This window comes from Lissotriton helveticus, chromosome 8 (assembly GCF_964261635.1).
Source record: "Lissotriton helveticus chromosome 8, aLisHel1.1, whole genome shotgun sequence".
NCBI classification, from domain to species: Eukaryota; Metazoa; Chordata; class Amphibia; order Caudata; family Salamandridae; genus Lissotriton; species Lissotriton helveticus.
Genome location: NC_136069.1, coordinates 1349680846 through 1349698530, shown reverse-complemented (window position 1 = coordinate 1349698530; position 17685 = coordinate 1349680846). Strand labels below are relative to the sequence as shown.

Here is a 17685-nt window from a genome sequence, read left to right as displayed (position 1 = left end):
AGATTAAGATCAATAAAAATGAACTTCCCCACTTAGACTCTGACCCTGCGATTCCTATAACCCATAGTAGAGAAAATTCAAAGAAAACTCCTATGCTTTCTTTGGAGGGGACACTGCCCCACAGTTTCAAATGCAACATTGTACAGGGTGCAGCAGAAGGAGGCCTAAGCTTCCATAACACGCAATCATATATCCAACTCCAGTCAGCCCTAGATTTAAACCTAAACATGGAAAAAAGGGTTGGGTCTATCTAGAGCAACACTTCTCCCATATACCATCACATATCCTCCTCTAGCTCCCTCCACAGGAACATCTAAACAACTATAATCCTGACATCCCGCTGATATAAATGGGGTCTCTAGTTGTCAGTTGTATGCACCCTGTCCAAGTAGGGAACCTTCCTTCTAGTCAGGGGAAGAGAGTTAAACACTTAAGATAACCCCTGCTCATCCCATTGGTAGCTTGGCACAAGCAGTCAGGCCTATCTCAGAGGCTATGTGTTTAGCATTTGTACATAAAACACATAGTAACCCAGTGAAAACACTGCAAATGGACACCCCATCAATTTAGAAAAATATGCAATCTTCATCTAAGCCAGCCAAGACCAAAAGGACAAAAATCCAACATACATAAGCAAAGATATCACTTTTTAAAAGTTTATGCAATTCAGTCAATGGAACTCTATGGTTGTGTTGATTTTAGCACAAAGTACCTTTGATGTGTCAAAATCCAAGAGGTAAAACAGACACAAAGAAGGGAAGAATCACAAAACACAAGAAATGCATCGATTCTTGATTCCCAGGGGAATGGAGGCGACGCTTTTGCTGGACGCAGGAGAAGTGTTGCGTTGATTCCTACGTCCGAGGAGAACCGCTTTGTTTTATTCTGAAAGCAGCTCCTTACTGCAGGATGAGGCACTGGAAACTGGGCGCCCAGGGGCGATGCCTGGAAAATCAGGACGTTCTGGGGTCGATGTGGCGGTGGTAAAACAGGTGCTGCCACAAATCTTCCATCTGTGACAGGGGATGCGTTGATTCCTGCACCAGTGTCGGAGCGGGAGTCTCGGACGTTGGAGACACAGTGTTCTGGACCTGGGCTGCGGTGGTTCTTCCAGCCACTAACAGGTGCTTCATCGATTTTTCGGCCGCACTGCTGCAAAGCGTTGGGTTTTCAACTGCACAGCACACGTGAGGTAGGAAAAAAGGCGCTAAAGGGTGATGCAAGGAGTTTCAGTTTTGGAGCAGCAAAACCACCTCCAATGGCCCAGAAATAAAGTTGGCTACATGTGGCAGGTCAGAACTTCCAGCAGAGGAGTTCAGGAGAGCTGCTGATGAAGTCTTTTATGACCCTGAGACTTCTAACAGGAGATAAGCACTCACAAGCCCATGGAGTCCCTTGACAAGCAGGATAAGAAAGTACAGTCCAGTGCCTCCTCTGCCCAAGACAGAAGCAGCAAGCAGCAGGCCAGCACAACACACCAACAAGCAGAGTGACAGTTCTCCTCCTACAGCTTTTCCTGCTATTCTTCGTGGCAAAATCTCTTGTTGCTCCAGAAGTGTTCTAAAAACATAGGCTTACAGGTCCAATAATTATATCCCTTTCTGCCTTTGTATTGTATTGTATTGTAGTATATTTGTATAGCGCGACCTGTCACCACCAAGGGCATCCTGGCGCTTTGAGCCATGAACCAGCGGATTCAGCAGCTAGCCTGTCCTGGGGAAGAGATAAGTTTTCAACGCCTTCCTGAAGGCTGAAAGATCCTCAAGACTCCTTCAGGGTAGTGGCAAGGAGTTCCAGAGTTTGGACGCCGCCACTCTAAAGGAGCGGCCGCCCATCCTCACTCTCTGGAACCGCGGGACTACTAGTAGCCTGGATGATGAGGACCGAAGGGCTCTAGATGGAAGGTACCAGGCAAACATTCTTTGCAGAGGGATCGGGCCCAGACCATGAATGGCTCTAAACACAATACATGCCGCTTTATAGCGAACACGTAGATGGACCGGGAGCCAATGGAGTACCTGTAGCGCTAATGTCGAGGAGCTATAGTAGGGGCGGGATAAAGCAAGTTTGGCTGCAAGATTTTGAACCCTTTGGAGCTTGCCCAGAAGTGTTACCGGGGCTTCCAGAAGCAGTGCGTTGCAATAGTCAAGACGACTTAGAATGGTGCTCCGCACTACTTCAGGTCTAGCTTGTTCAGGGAGGAGAGGTAAGACCTTGCGCAGCATGCGTATAAGCATCATGCACGTTGAAGTGGTTTTGTTTACGTGCAGATCCAACTGCAAGTTGGGCCCAAAAATGACGCCCAAGTTGCGCGCAGATGGTGCGGCTTACACAGTGTCTGAAAATGACTGAGGCCAGAAGTCGTTAGGGAGATCCCTAGGGACTCGATCACTAGAGCAATACAGGACCTCCGTCTTAGTTCCGTTGAACTGTAACGAGTTCAAGCGGAGCCATTCCGCTGTAGCCTGCATGCACCGGTGGAAAGTCTCCAGCGGGACTGCATCCTGTCCCTCGAGTGAGAAGACCAGCTGGGTATCATCCGCATAATTAAATGCGGAGATCCCAAAGGATTTAATAAGCTGGACTAGGGGGCGGAGGTAGACATTAAAGAGTATCGGGCTGATGGCTGAGCCCTGAGGTACTCCTTGTCCCACCCTCCGCTCCTCTGAACTAAAGGGAGGGAGCGAGACCCGTTGCTGACGATCGTCCAGGTAGGAAATTAGCCAATCCCTGGCCTTGTCTTTAACCCCGCACTCTTCTAGCCTTGATATTAAGGTAGGATGGCTGACCGTGTCGAACGCGGCCGACATGTCGAGCAGCACCAAAAAGGCTGCTCGACCACTGTCGACTCGCGCCCGCAGATTGTCTAGCACGGTCACTAACGCGGATTCCGTCCCATGAGCCGGGCGGAAGCCGAATTGCGTCTCATCCAACCAGGCATTCCCCTCTAAGAAGTCGGACAGAGTGCGGGTGACCAATTTTTCCATGATTTTAACTGGAAAAGGAAGCAGAGAGATCGGCCGGTAATTGGAGAGACAAGCAGGGTCAAGTGTGGGTTTTTTTAAAAGCGGAGATACCACTGCCTTCTTCCAACAAGCCGGTACAAATCCTGCTTCGAACGACTGGCAGCAAATGGAGTGCAAAGGCTGAAACAGTTCCTCCTGAAACAACCTCCAGAATTTTGGGGGGAGAGGATCGAGAGGCGAGCCAGACGAGATCGTGAGGGCTAGGCTGCCAAACTCCTCCAGGGAAGGAAGGGGAAAACACCTCAGCTGGGGTCGACTGGCCACAATCGCTGGAGCTCCCAAACTGAGAGCCGGGTCCGGTGAAGGAAAGGGAGAGCAACTCAGCTGGGGTCGACTGGCTTCAGTCGCCGGAGCTCCCAGACTGAGGGATAGGTCCGAGACAGGAAGGGAGGAACAGCTCAGCTGGGGTCGACTGGCTTCAATCGCCGGAGCTCCCAGACTGAGGACCTGGTCCGATACAAGAAGGAGGGAGCCACTCAGCTGGGGTCGACTGGTCTCAATGACCGGAGCTCCCAGACTGAGGGCTTGGTCCGAACCAGGAAGGGAGGAGCAGCTCAACTGGGGTCGACTGGCTTCAGTCGCCGGAGCTCCCAGACTGAGGACCTGGTCCGATACAAAAAGGGAAGAGCCACTCAGCTGGGGTCGACTGGCCTCAATCACCGGAGCTCCCAGACTGAGGGCCTGGTCCGAAACAGGAAGGGAGGAGCCACTCAGCTGGGGTCGGCTGGCCTCAGTCACCGGAACTCCCAAGCTGAGGGCCCAGTTCTCTGGCTGGGGTCGACTGGAGGACACGGCCGGGGCTCCCAGACAGAGGTAAGTAGCCCTCTGCGGGGGTCGACCGGCCATCGCTTCCGGAGCTCCCAACCCAGGGGAAGCAGTACCTGGGTCCTGCAGGCCCTCCAGGATTCTGCAGATTTTCTCCTCAAAGGCGTCAGCAAGTGAATCACAGAGAACTTGCGACGAGGGAACAGAGCTAGCCACACACGTAGGGTGAGCAAGGTCCCTAACGATTTTAAAGAGGGCCTGTGCCTTATTTGGGGCCTGATTCAAGGTGGCTTCCAGGAAGGTTGCTTTTGCCAGCTTGATCTGAGCTTTATATTTTTGTATGGCAGTCCGGAACACAGTTTTCTCCGAGTCTAAGTACTGTTTCCTCCACGCCCTTTCTGCCCGTTTGCAGTCGAGTTTAAGCTGGCGTAGTTCACTCGTATACCAGGGACTAGCTCGGTTCACCCTCCCTCGTGACTTCCGGAGGGGTGCCAGCTGGTCCAGCGAACTGGAAATGGACTGGCAGAAGAGACTGTAACTCTCTTCGGCGTTATCGCCAAGCTTAAAGTCCCTGCCTAAGATGTTTGGTAGTGGGGAGATTTTAAGGATACGGGACCAAGGTCTCTCTAATTTAGCTTGGGGTAGTCCTGCCTCACGCAAAGTATAATCCTCTGGGCAGAGAGAAAACAAAATCAGAAAATGGTCTGTCCAGAACTGGCACTTAATATCCTCCATTACTACCCATTGTGGGTCCGCAAATACTAAGTCCAGGATATGACCCTGCCGATGCGTAGTAGCGTTCACCAGCTGTTCCAGCTTAATGTCCAGGCAAGCTTGACTAAGGGAGAGAAATGCGTTGTCCAGTGAGCCGCCTGCCCAGAGAATAAAATCACCAAGAATCAAAAACTTGGAGTGGGAGCTAGAGAGTTCATAGATCAAATCAATCAGGAGCGAGATGGAGTGAGCCGGTCCCGGGGGGCGATAACACAAGACCCCTGAACAAAGCGTCAACTCCTGCTGTTTAACTGTGAAGCCCATCAGTTCGAATCCCGGTACCTCTCGGATCTTTAACTATGTAGGTATACTTCAAAGGGTAGTCTTTGTAGTCCACAGATCTTGCCTTGCCCTGTCCTGGCTCCAGACAGACCACAGTGGGTGGAGACAGCTTTGTGAGAGAACAGGGGCAGTCCTATTCAGGTGTCAGTGACAACTCCTCCTACCAGTCTAGCTCAGGAAGGCCCATCAGCCTGGGGATTGGCTATAAGGATATGCAGGGCACACCTCAGCTCCCTTTGTGTGACTCTCTAGAGTGAATGCACAAACAGCCCAACTGTCAATCTAAACCCTATGTGGAATCCATAGGCAAGCAGAGGCACAGGATGGCAAAGCAAGAAAATGCCCAATTTCTAAAAGTAGAAGACACAAGGGGGTTGTCCCTAGGGTGGTTGGGTAAGGCCGAAACATTTTATCAACTAAGAAAGGACCCAACCATCAGATTATCGGTGCTGGAATGAATTACCCAGGCTAAGATCATTCACTTATTCGAATGTTCTAAAGCATTTATTAGGTTATCATTTGTGATTTTTTCAGTTAACTCATTTAATTTATAAAGCATGTCTGACCATAAGACGACATACCATCTTCACAGTGAACTGCAAATATTCAACAAACATTGTGAACTTGCCACTTAAATGAAATTGAAATACATTCAATATGCACAACAAACATCAACGATAATGCATAAAACATAAATGGTGAAAAGCATTGAGATTGAATCCAGTCAGTCTATAATCCAACAACCAATATTACCTATGCAGTACTGATTTTGTGTAGCTAATTTAAGGTTGTTGACTACTGGGTATATTTTGACGTTTTTACTTGCTCCCTGCATTGAATCATATTTATTGATTGATTCAACTGAACAGTACTATACGCCGACGCGTTTCAAGCCCCGTCCTATTTATGGGGTTCTCCTCCGGGCCTTTAGACTGGTTTTATTATTTGCAGTTCTTGTTTTTCAATTTTTTTTAATCCTTCTTATTTGAGTATTCTGCCTATTGCTATAGCGATTTTCATTAGGTTATTGAGACGTGTGGTTTTCTGTTTCGCACCTTCTCTATTGAACTTAAGTATTCACCGCGGCATATTTCCCCATGGGAATTTACATTCTTGTTCTTTGTGAAAATCAACTTTTGCTAACGTTGGGGGATCGCGTGTCAAGCCGTTAAAGCATTCTTCTCTCCGGTAATGACTGTTGGTATTTGAGGTCAGGCTTGTGTGTTGATTGATTCCAACGTTCTTCTCTTTACTCGCGCCAAACCGAACTTATATTCTGTCTGATCGTGCACCACTCGAAGAAGCTATGTGATAATTTTAAGCTGCCTTAGTTGTCCTCGCATATCAAGTGGTTAGCACAATATAGGTCATGTGGTTCACAAGTTCCTGTGGCTAGCTATGTGCAACAGGTCTGGACTTACTGCACCAGGCTCCAGACGTTTTCCTGGTGAGCTGGCAGGGAGGGACCCAGCGTTATTGCTATTGGGGGAAGGTTTCCTTGCTGGGGACCGGGCCAGAGGCATTTCTTTGCAAACAAAGCAAAAAAATAGCTTTAAAGCGAGCCAGTCAGGCCACGCTTGCTTGAGAACCATTTGTTTTTGCATTTATGTGGTTCCTATCTCCTGTGGAATTGTTAGACATGGCATCCTTGGTGTTGTTCCCCTGTTTTTTTGCCTCTACCGCCTGTATTTATGACTGTGTGCTGGAATTTGTTTTTGCTGGTTTAGATACTCTGGGTATTTTGCCACTGCTATCAGTGCTAAAGTGCAAGTGCTCCCTGTGTAAATTGTGATTCTGATTGGTTATCTGTGATTGGCATATTTGATTTACTGGTAAGTCCCTAGTAAAGTTTATGTTTTATGTTTTATGCACTTATATAGCGCGGCTGTCACTCCAAGGAGTATCTTGGCGCTTAAAAGCCCGTAGCCTAAATGGGAGGCCGGAAATGTCAGCTCGCAGCATCCGTCTTGTCCATGCTAAACACGCTCTAACTAAACCAATGTCATACAGACCATATCTGAGAAGTTGAAAATCCAAGTTTTCAGAGCCTTGCGGAAGTTTTTCTCAATGGGGATTAGGCGCAAATTGGGTGGGAGTTTATTCCAGGCTTTCGCACCCAATGTTGCGAGGGATTTGCCTCCTCTTGTTGAAAGTCTGAATTTGGGGATCTGTAATAGATTCATATTGGCTGATCTAAGAGAGCGTGTAGGTGCATACCGTTTAAACCAAGGGAGAAAGTATTTGGGTCCTTGTTGGTGATAAGCTCTGAAGGTAATCACAAGGATTTTAAACAGTATGCGTTTGTGGATGGGTAGCCAGTGTAGGGCCTTGAGAGCGGCCGAGGCAGATGACCTCCTCGGCCATTTCAGGACCAGACGGGCAGCGGCATTTTGGACAACCTGCAGCCTATGCAGGACAGATCGATTTAGTCCTGCATATAGGCTGTTACAGTAGTCCAAACGAGATGTTACAAGTGCCACTGTCACCGTCTTCCTGGCCGTCAGAGGCAGAAAGTCAAAAAACTTTCTAAGTCCTCTGATGGTGTTGAAGCACGACCCAGCCACTGCCCCTGCCTGCTGTTTAAAGGATAGGGCACTGTCAACCCTGATCCCTAGATTCCGGGCCGTGGCAATGGTATCTGGAGGGGACTCCACATCCAATGGCCACCAAAGACTAGGGGAAAAGGGATTTTGGGGTCCGAAAGGAATAATTTCGGTCTTCCCGGTGTTACATTTAAGATGGTTCTCACGCATCCAAATAAAGGTAGCGGTGAGGCAGTCTTTTAGATTTTCCTCTGCCTTTCCATTTTCCCTGTCTAATACCAGAATGAGCTGAGTATCGTCAGCGTAGGAAATAGTACTGATGTTAAAAGACGAAATCAGCTCAATCAAGGGGGTCATATATAGGTTGAACAGTACCGGGCTCAAAGTGGAGCCTTGAGGTACCCCTGTTAGTATAATTTTTTCCTCGGAGCAGTGTTCTCCCAGCACCGTGACCTGTCTACGGTGGTCAAGGAAGTTTTTCAACCAATCCAACACAGTGCCCGCTATCCCTGCTGCTACCAGACGACTGATCAGTATTGAGTGGGACACCGTATCGAAGGCCGCCGATAGATCAAGCAAGACAAGGACGGCCTTCTTCCCTTGATCCATGGCGGTCTTCAATGTCTCCACGGTGTACAGGAGGGCAGACTCAGTGGAGTGTGAGGCCCGAAACCCAGATTGATTAGGGTGCAGGATATCCTCGTCCTCCAGGAATTTAGTCAGCTGTTTGTTCACCACTGATTCAGTCATTTTAAAAAGCAGCGGCAGCAAGGAGATTGGGCGGAGGTTGGAGAGTGTTGTGGGATCTGGCAGAGGTTTTTTTTGCAGTGGCTTTACTGCCGCCAGTTTCCATTCCGATGGAATCATGGCAGAAGACAGGGATGAATTTATAATGCTATTTATGGTAGGGTTGACTGTATCTACCAGGGCATGTACCAGCATGGGGGGGCAGGGATCAAAGGGAGAACCAGATTTAGTCGACAAAATCAGTTGGCGTGAGTCTTCTGAACTAATAGGTGAAAAATCACAGAGTTGTGCTACTCCAGAGGGAGTTTCTAGGTCCTCTACTGCCTTAGCAGCCAATGGTTCAGAAAAATCCTTGGTAAGGTTTGATATTTTCGATTCAAAATAATCTGCAATCTGCACTATGTGTGCCCAGGGCCTGTAAATTAAATGTTACTACTGGGCCTGCAACCCTGTTGGGGCACCCACATGAGTAGCCCTTTAAACATGTCTAAGGCCTGCCATTGCAATGTCTGTGAGTGCAGTTTTAAAACTGCCATGTTAATCTGGCAAGGGCACCCACTTGCCAGCCCTTGACCTTCCCTTTTACTGCATAAAATGCATCCATAAGATAGGCCCAATGTACCCACATGGAAAGGGTGCAGTGTATGTGAGAGGTAGGACATGTGCTGGTGTTTTACATGTTCTGATGGTGAAATACTGGCAATTTCATTTTTCACTATTTCAAAGACTAGCTCTCCCGTAGGCTATCATTGGAGCTGCCTTGTAACATTTTACAAGTGTAACTTACAATTAGGAGCAGCTAGAGATTTGGAGTTAGGGGTCTTTGAGCTCTGAATTTAATAACACATCGTTTAGTAAAGGTGGGTTTTAAATTGTGTGTTTGAAAATGTCACTTTTAGAAAGTGAGAATGTGTTTGTTAAATCATCCTTGTGCCACTTCTTGCCTATGGGATCAACGTCTGATTTAGACTGACAGGGGCCTGTTTGTGCATTCACTCTAGACAGTCACACAGACTCACAAAGGGAGTTGAAGTGAGCCTTGCATATGCTGATGGCCCATCACAAGGCTCATGGGCCTTCCTGAGCTAGAGCGGTGGGAGGAGCTGTCACCCGCACATGAATAGGACTGTGCCTGGCCTCTCACAATGCAGTCTCCACCCCTCTGGAGTGTGTCTGGAGCCAAGACCAGGCAGTACAAGAACTTGTAAACCACAAAGACTTCAAAGGCCAAAATGGGTATAAGCATTGGACCTAAAACCCCATACTTTAGAAAACTTCTAGACTTAGGTCTCTGCCAAGAAGAAGAGCTGAAGAGCTATCAGGAGGCTGTGTGTTGCGTTGCTGAGTTGGCCTGTAGTTGCTCTTTCTGTCTGTGGGCAGTGAAATAACTAAACTTTGCTTTTTGACTGCTGCTTTCCAAGGTTCTCCAATGGCTTGTGTGCGCTTGTCTCCTGTTGGAAGTGTGAGAGCGGCCATAAAATACTTCACTTGTAGCATCCCTGAACTCCACTGCTGGGAGTTCTAGCCTGCCAAATGGCGCAATCTCCAGTTCTAGGCCACTAGAGGTGTTTGCTGGGCTGCAAACCTCCAAACATTGATTGCCAATGCCCTCACGGGTGTCGCTGTCTGCACCGACGCATTGGTCACCACTCGCTGTTTGAGCGCCGCACTGTCCGCTGCGACAACTCAGCCCCGACACCTGCTGGCCCGTATCAACTCTGACTTCATCACCGAGGCTGCTACCGACACCCGGACCGAGGGCAATGCTTGTGCATGAATCATCCCCCAATGCCTGTGGATGCCAGCGCCTCCCTCGCACCATTGCAGAGTTGTAGCCGATGTGGGTCACTTCCCAAACTCATCGACACCGCACCATCGTACGGAACGGATGTCTCGCTGCTGACACCACCTCACCTCCCCTGCACAGCCAGGACTCGACCCCTCGCCTCCCCTTTAAGGACTCCATGCCTCGCCTCCACCGTGGCTGTAAGGAACCGACACCACCTCAGCCCATCGACGCTTCACCTCCATGATGCTGTGCAACAGCTTTTGGCTTCATCATTTTCCAAGGTACTATATTGGGGGTTAGTGTGTCTCCATGGCAGGCCCGCCGTCTTCGCGGTCATGCCATACCTTGGATATTTACCTGTCACAAACTTTATATAGCCCCAATTGGAGCTATTGTCTTCTAATAGCTATACTTTTACAGTAAACCTTTTTAAAGTGATATCTTGAGTTATGTATTTTGGATTTTTGACATTTTGGCCTTGTTTGTTCAGATAAAGATACTTTATTTTTCCAAACTGGTGTGGTGTCTATTTGTAGTGTTTTCACTGTGCTACTTTGTGTTATGTACATCTACTTTACACATTGCCTCTGAGATAAGTCTGACTGCTTGTGCCAAGCTACCAAGGGGGGGATGTATGACGGTACAACGCGTACCGTTTCAACGCGTGCTTTTACGACGCGTCCTTTACAACGCAAGTCGTAACCACGACTTGCGTTGTTGGGCACGGATAGTGAATAGTATAATTTACTATTCTAACACCAGTCCCCGTGGATAGTAGGGAAGGTGTTGGAATAGTAAATATACTATTCTTTATCCTGTAGCGCCCTCCAGCGCAAGTCGTGGTTACGACTTGCGTTGTAAAGGACGCGTCGTAATAGCACTGCGGGGTAACATCCGCGTTGAAAAGGATGTTCCCCCCAAGGGGGTGATCATAGGTTATCTGGATGTGTAACTCCCTTATCCTGACTAGAAGGAAGGTTCCCTACTTGAACAGGAGCGAGCCACTGCCAACTAGATATCCCCCATTTCTAACAAAGTGGATAACAGGTCTGCTTTTACTTGACAAAGAGAGTCGAGTACATACATATTAAAGACTCTTCTGTTCAAAACAGTGTTTTTCTTTATTTCGTGACAGTTGCAACACGTTTCAGTGTATTATGATAAATTATACAATTGCATTGAATGACAATTGTTAGAAGTGATTCTAATCATGAACTTAAACAAAGAAATATTCATGCCCATCCACCACTGACCTGTCCATGATTCTTTAAATGAACCAACGGGAAAGTCAGCTGTCTTTTGTCCCTGTACATGGCCGAGGGTGTTCCCATAGATTACATAACGTTATAGTCTTTTACTTTTTTGTAGCGCACACCCTGAACTGATGTATTTCAGGGTGATCTCATGCAATGATGAAGGAAGAGAAGGCGCTGTGAAAAAATAATTGCCTAGGATCACACAATGTGGTCAGTTGGAAGCCAGGATTAATGCAAGATGTCCTGGTTTCACACTGTGCAATATGGCCACTGCATTGCTACCTCTTTCTGTTTTGACGGTATTCATTTTTGGAGGCACTAAATCAGCACTCAGTGATAAATAAATCCAGGCTATGCATGTTTCATAGGATTGTGGGTGGTAGTGTTTGGGGAGGGGGATGTTTTATTGCAAAAGTTAACATGAACATCAGAGCACACTTCTGTTGGTCAGTGCTGAGGCCATGTGCTCCATGCAGCTAAAGGTTTTCAAACAGAGTCATCCATTCCTGGATTATATTCCTCCACTCCTCATCATCCTGCTGTTTATTCTATGAACCATACAGTCCTGTTTCAATCCATCCATTAAATTATCGGACAAGGTTCAATAAAGAAAAATGTGTAAAATGCGTCATATTTGTAATTTTTTCAAATATTTATTGGGGGGGGGGGTGAACACCACCCCCAAGCCCCACTTTCCAGGGGCCAGGCTCAATCGCTATGTACAGTATGAGAGCTGGTCTGACTAAATCTGGCAAGCCTGCTTTTTTCTGTCACGCCAGTCCCGGGGTGCAAACAGGCCTGCATCCAAACAATTTAATTGTGAACTGTTCACTATTTTCAAATGGGACTCCCCCACTTGAAATAAATGTGAATTGAATTGAAGTAATGTCTGCTTGTCTCTGGGACGCTTGGCTGTTATGTACAGGATGAGGATTGGCATGTTTTACAACCTGAACCAACTTAACCTAACCTACCTGTTGGTAAATTTGCATTCCAGTATGACAATGATTTGCTGTAATGGCGCAATGCTATTTTTTCCAGGCACTGCAGGCCAGTTGCAGAATCAAGCAAGCCTAGGGAATATGGATATTCGGTTTCTATCAATTTTCACTCTGATGAAGTTGTAACACACAAAGGATTTTACATTGAATTCAGAGCGTTCAGTCACTTAGACCGTAAGTGCTTTCAAAAGTTTACATTTTAAATAAAATATTTGTTACCTTTCTGCATGAAGAAACCTAAAAGCTTTTTCAATTTGGAATAATTAGCCCTCTGCCATTTGTGACTGATTTAGCTTTTCCCGAGTATTGCACTAAGAGCACTGTATTTTGGGATTTTGTAGTTCTTTTTGTAAGAAAGGACTTACAAAGCACCAGGCTAGAAATATCTAAATGCTTCACAGGTCATTACTCACCTGCAGCTCTGGGGAAACTGCCTTTACAATGCGGGCTGAGCCAAACGTGTCATTTCCCAACAAGCGGAACCATGCTTGCCTCGTGAGGGACACCTAGTAACAACTAGTTGAACTGCAGCTCTTTGTAGAATTATTTTGTTATGTAATGGTGGAAAAGTTTTGTCAAGATTTTGGGAATATGCTTGGCAGTAAGCGTTCAGCTGCTCAACTACCTCCTCCGAGTCATATCCAACACAACCCGATATCAGCCCAGTTTTGCACAGTATTGTGAACTCTCATGCTGCCACTGCTGAAACTCCTCTATTTCTTTAGTAAAATATCAAACCCACTCAGTAAGGAGTTTTTTTTACTACACTCAAAATGTGACAATAAGCAGCCTTAGGTCAATTTGCATACTCTCAGGCTGCCCTATGAACCGGAAGGCCTGGCTGCACCCGATTTTCAGTTATACTACCTATGTGCACAGGCACAGTAGGCCTACTACTGTCTGCACCTTCCGCCTTTAATAACACACACTGCAATCGAGCATGATTTAACCCCACACTCATCAGGGCACCACAGTGAAGGCGTGCGGCAATTCACACTGTGAATGCCACACAGATGGCATGGGTGGGACTACTTAAAAGCTATGGGGAAGAAGAATTCTATTGAAGACATCAAGCGCTCACACAGTACCCAGTAGCGGTCGGTGGTGGTAGTGCTGCCGGGCGGTGAAGTGGGGTGGGGGAGGGGCAGGGTGGGGGGTAGTAAACTACGGAATACGGCCAAATACAGGTAAGTAAACATATAAATAAATAAACTTAATTTTGTTGCACGCACTGCATCGCCAAATTCGATGCAGTGCGTGCAACAAAATCTTTTTATTTATTTATATGTTTACTAACCTGTATTTGGCCGTATTCCGTAGTTTACTACCCCCCACCCTGCCCCTCCCTCATCCCACGTCACCGCCCGGCAGCACTCCCATTACTGACCGTTACTGACAGTACCCCTTCCTTCTAAGTACATTTGGGTCCCGTACCTTGGCTTGGGTGGCTACTTGAGAGGTGAAATCAATGTGTGATTTATTACTGGAAGGTCTTTTTGCCGGCATAGACTGTGACGGACAGAGAGGGGTCCATGGCTCTAGACTTCTTTCTCTGAAGGCAGATCCACGCACAATGCAATGAACACTGTCCCACCTTCTCAAAGGCGCATCATGAGTGCCAGACACTGGCTGTCCTGCTAACAGCTATGTCTTATCGACATTTGGTTACTCGTTTATAAATGACAAGACAGATGACAGCACCCGTATTACTACCGGGCAAAAGCTGCATGAGAGGGAGACTTGGGAAACCCACTCTCCCCTAAAGAATGATTGTTTTGCTCAACACATACAGGAATATGAGTTCCTAATCGCCGGCTGCAGCATATTTATTTTAAATTCTTGCATCAGTGTACTGCACTGCACTCCAACCTTGTGCATGAGGCCTGAGTATAAGCCACTGAGGCTGACTTTATTCACTGTGCCTGGTGCAGGCCACTGTTAGCGGAATATTGGGTACATTTTTATTAAACTCCATCAGAAATTGTGGGGAAACCATTGTCACCATCGCTAAAGTTAGCATTGACTGGCTTTACACTTGAGGTTGCATGTGAAGTCCGATGGTATAAAACATTGGCTGGGAAGGCGAAGCCGGACCCCGTAGAAGCCGGGGGTTCAAAAAGGGGTGTTAAACCCTGAATGGGCACATGAACCCCCATGAAGAACCAGAGACAAACTACAATTGGTGGAAGGGTTCACAATGGGTTTTCTCATCCCTTACAATGGGCCGGTCCGCTATTTAGATGGTTTTCTATTCATTGGGAAGGCTTGAACAAGTGAATGTAGGGACCTCCTCCTCACATTTGTGAGCATGGTGGAGGAGTTAGGAGTTCCCCTAGTATGGGAAAAAACAGAGGGCCCCACAACCAGTTTGTCCTTCCTTGAGCTAGAACTAGATTCAGTGGCTGAGACATGCAGGTTACCTCAAGAGAAGGTCACAGAGTTGCAACAAATCATACAGCAGCTAAGGCAACAGAGAAAGGCGACACTAGGCGAGATACAGCAACTGCTTGGCAAACTGATCTTCGCTACCAGAGAAGTACCAGCAGGGCTCCCATTTGCCAGGAGCTTGGCCTGGTTGCCCAAGGTTTATCACAGAAGCACCACAGGGTCCGCCTGACCCAGGGCATCAAGGATGATTTGGGGCAATGGGAACATTCCCTGGTCACTTTTAATGGCACCCTCATATGGTGGGAACCATGGGCACGGGCTGACTAATTAGAACTCTACACGGACGCTGCAGGGGGCTACAGGTTTGGGGCTATCCTGAGACCAGCTTGGGCAGCAACAGCATGGCCAGCCGGGTGGTACAAAAATGGGACCACCAGCAACATTGCCCTTTTGGAACTATTCCCCATTGTAGGGGAGTTAGATCTGGGGTCTCTAGTTGGCAGAGGTAGGCACCAATGTCCAAATAGGGACCCTTGCTTCTAGTCAGGGTAAGGGGGATTCGCTCTTTAGATAACCCCTGCTCACCCCCTTGGTAGCTTGGCACGAGCAGACAGGCTTATCAAAGGCAATGTGTAAAGTATTTGTACCAACACTCACAGTAACACAGTGAAAACACCACAAATGGACTCCACACCAGTTTAGAAAAATAAAGTATCTTTATCTAAACTACACAAGACCAAAACCACAAAAATCCTACATACACAGGTCAAGAATATGATTTTAAAAGAGTTCTAGGGTTTGTGTTAAAATAATCCACAGTTGCGTCACAATTAGCCAAAAGTACCTTTAGATGCAACAAAAGTTCCAAATGGAAGCTGCAGCATTGAAAAACAAGCGATGCGTCACTCCTGAGACCCTGGGGAGGCGATGCGATAGCCCCGCTGGACGCAGCGGGCGTGTTGCGACGAATCCGGTCTGTATGGGGAGGGATGCAATACCTTTTATGGATTCCGGTGCGCAGATTCGAAAGGAAGTGTCTCGCAAAGGCACGATGCGACGATCTTCGGGACAGCGACGATCTCAGGTGCGGCGGCGATGTGCAGCGCAGCGTCGATCACCTCCTCTCGCGGTCCCTCGATGCGATGGCTCTGCGACGATGTTCGCAGCGACGTGATGCGGTCCGCAAGCAAGCGGTGTGCCGATCTCATCCAGCGACGACAGGCTCTGCGACGATGTTCGCAGTGACAGGAATATTCCCGCACCGGGGCATTATACTCAGCATTCCCCATTATAGCCTATGGGCAAGATAGCCCTCTCAATAGTGAAAAACGAAAATGGCTGTAATTCACTACCAGAGCATGTCACACACACCAGTACATGCTCTACCTTTCATATACAGTACACCCTGCCCAAGGGGATCCCTAGGGCCTTCTATAGGGGTGTCCAATGTCTACAGAAAGGGAAGGGTTAGGCCTGGCCAGTGTGGACACTGGCCATGGCAGCATGGCAGTTAGCAACTGCACACAGGCACTGTGGTGGCAGGCCTGAGACACCATCTTAGGGCTACTCATGTGGGTGGCACAATCAGTGCTGCAGGCCCACTAGTAGCATTTGAATCAGCAGCCCTGGCACACTCAGTGCACTTTACTAGGGACTTCTTAGTAATACAAATATGCCATTCATGGGTAACCAATTACAAGAACAATTTATACAGAGAGCTTATGCACTTTAGCACTGATCAGCAGTGGTAACGTGCCCAGAGTCCTATTGCCAACAACCACAGGTCAGGAAAAATAAAGGAGGAAGAAGCAAAAAGTTTGGGGATAACCCTGCAAAAAGGGCAATCCTGACAGTGCGCGAACATCGCCGCCGCACCTGAGATCGTCACCGTCCCGAAGATCGTCGCATCGTGACTTTGAGAGACGCAGCGTCGATCTTCTCCTCTCGCAGCCCCTCGATGCGATGGCCCTGCAACGATGTTTGCAGCGACGTGATGTGGTCCGCAAGCAAGCGGTGCTGCGATCTTACCCAGCGACGACAGATGTTCGCAGCGACAGGAATCTTCCCGCACCGGGGTGATGCGTTCCGCAAGTGAATAAAGCATCGGTTCTTGCGACGATCTAGATCTTCGCGGCGGCGGAAATTTCCTCACACTGTCGGGGATGCGCTCCGCAAGCGAGGGATGCGTGAAAATTGCAGATTGTCGTAGTTTCTCCTTGTCCAGCTCCCCAAACAACAGGCACAACTTTCAGAGGCCCCACAATTGGATCAAGCACTCTAGGAAAGGCAGAACACACTCAGCAGAGTTCAGGGGGAAGCTGGGGGTGAAGTCCTTTTGTTCCCGGGACTTCTTAACAGGAGGCCAGCTCTCCTCAGGCCCTTGGAGATCTCTTCAAGCAAGGGGACACAGCAACAGCAAAGTCCTTCACCTCTCCTTGGCAGCAAAGCAACTGCAGGTCAGCCCACAAACACACAGCAGGACAGTCCTTTCTCTTCAGTCTTCCAGCTTTCTCCTTGACAGAGGTTCCTTCTTGATTCCAGGACGATCTAATTTTCTGTAGTCTGGGTAGCCCTTCTTAAATCAGTCTTTCCTTTGTTCTCTTGGGGGAGAGAGGCCTTGGATTGGTCAGAACCAGTTCAGGTCAGTTCCTGAGCACTTTGTTTTTCTGTCTTCTTCTCTCCTTTCAGAGAGAGGGGCAGGGTTGTCAGCCGCCCAGCAGGAGGTGAAGCCAGCATTGTGGAAGGCAGACCCAGCCCAATTCAGGGCCAGGTGCTAATCCCCTCCCACCACTCAAGATGCAGATGCAGTCATTCAGCCTAGGGCTGACTCATCCACCCTCCTGGGGGCTCCCCAGCCCCTGTCACTCACAAACCGGACAGTCAATTCACAAACAGGCCAAGGCACACAGAAAGGTTAGACAAGAGAATATCCACTTTCTAAAAGTGCTGTTCTCAAACACAAGATTTAAAAAAGCATCCTTCCTAAAAGATGTGTTATAAAATTCTGAGTTCAGGGATACCAAACTTTAATTTTCTATCTTGCTCCTATGGGAAGATATGCAGGTAAACATTATACTCAGCATTCCCCATTATAGCCTATGGGCAAGATAGCCC

At 47.9% G+C, this 17685-nt stretch overlaps 1 protein-coding gene across 1 annotated transcript in view; it reads left to right on the top strand.

Annotated features, from left to right (window-relative positions):
• LOC144771975 (suppressor of tumorigenicity 14 protein homolog) overlaps positions 1-17685 on the top strand; it is a 385346-nt gene that overhangs the window by 264389 nt on the left and 103272 nt on the right. The window contains 1 exon segment of the mRNA XM_078656195.1: positions 12224-12357. Coding sequence (XP_078512321.1) covers positions 12224-12357 — 134 coding nt within the window.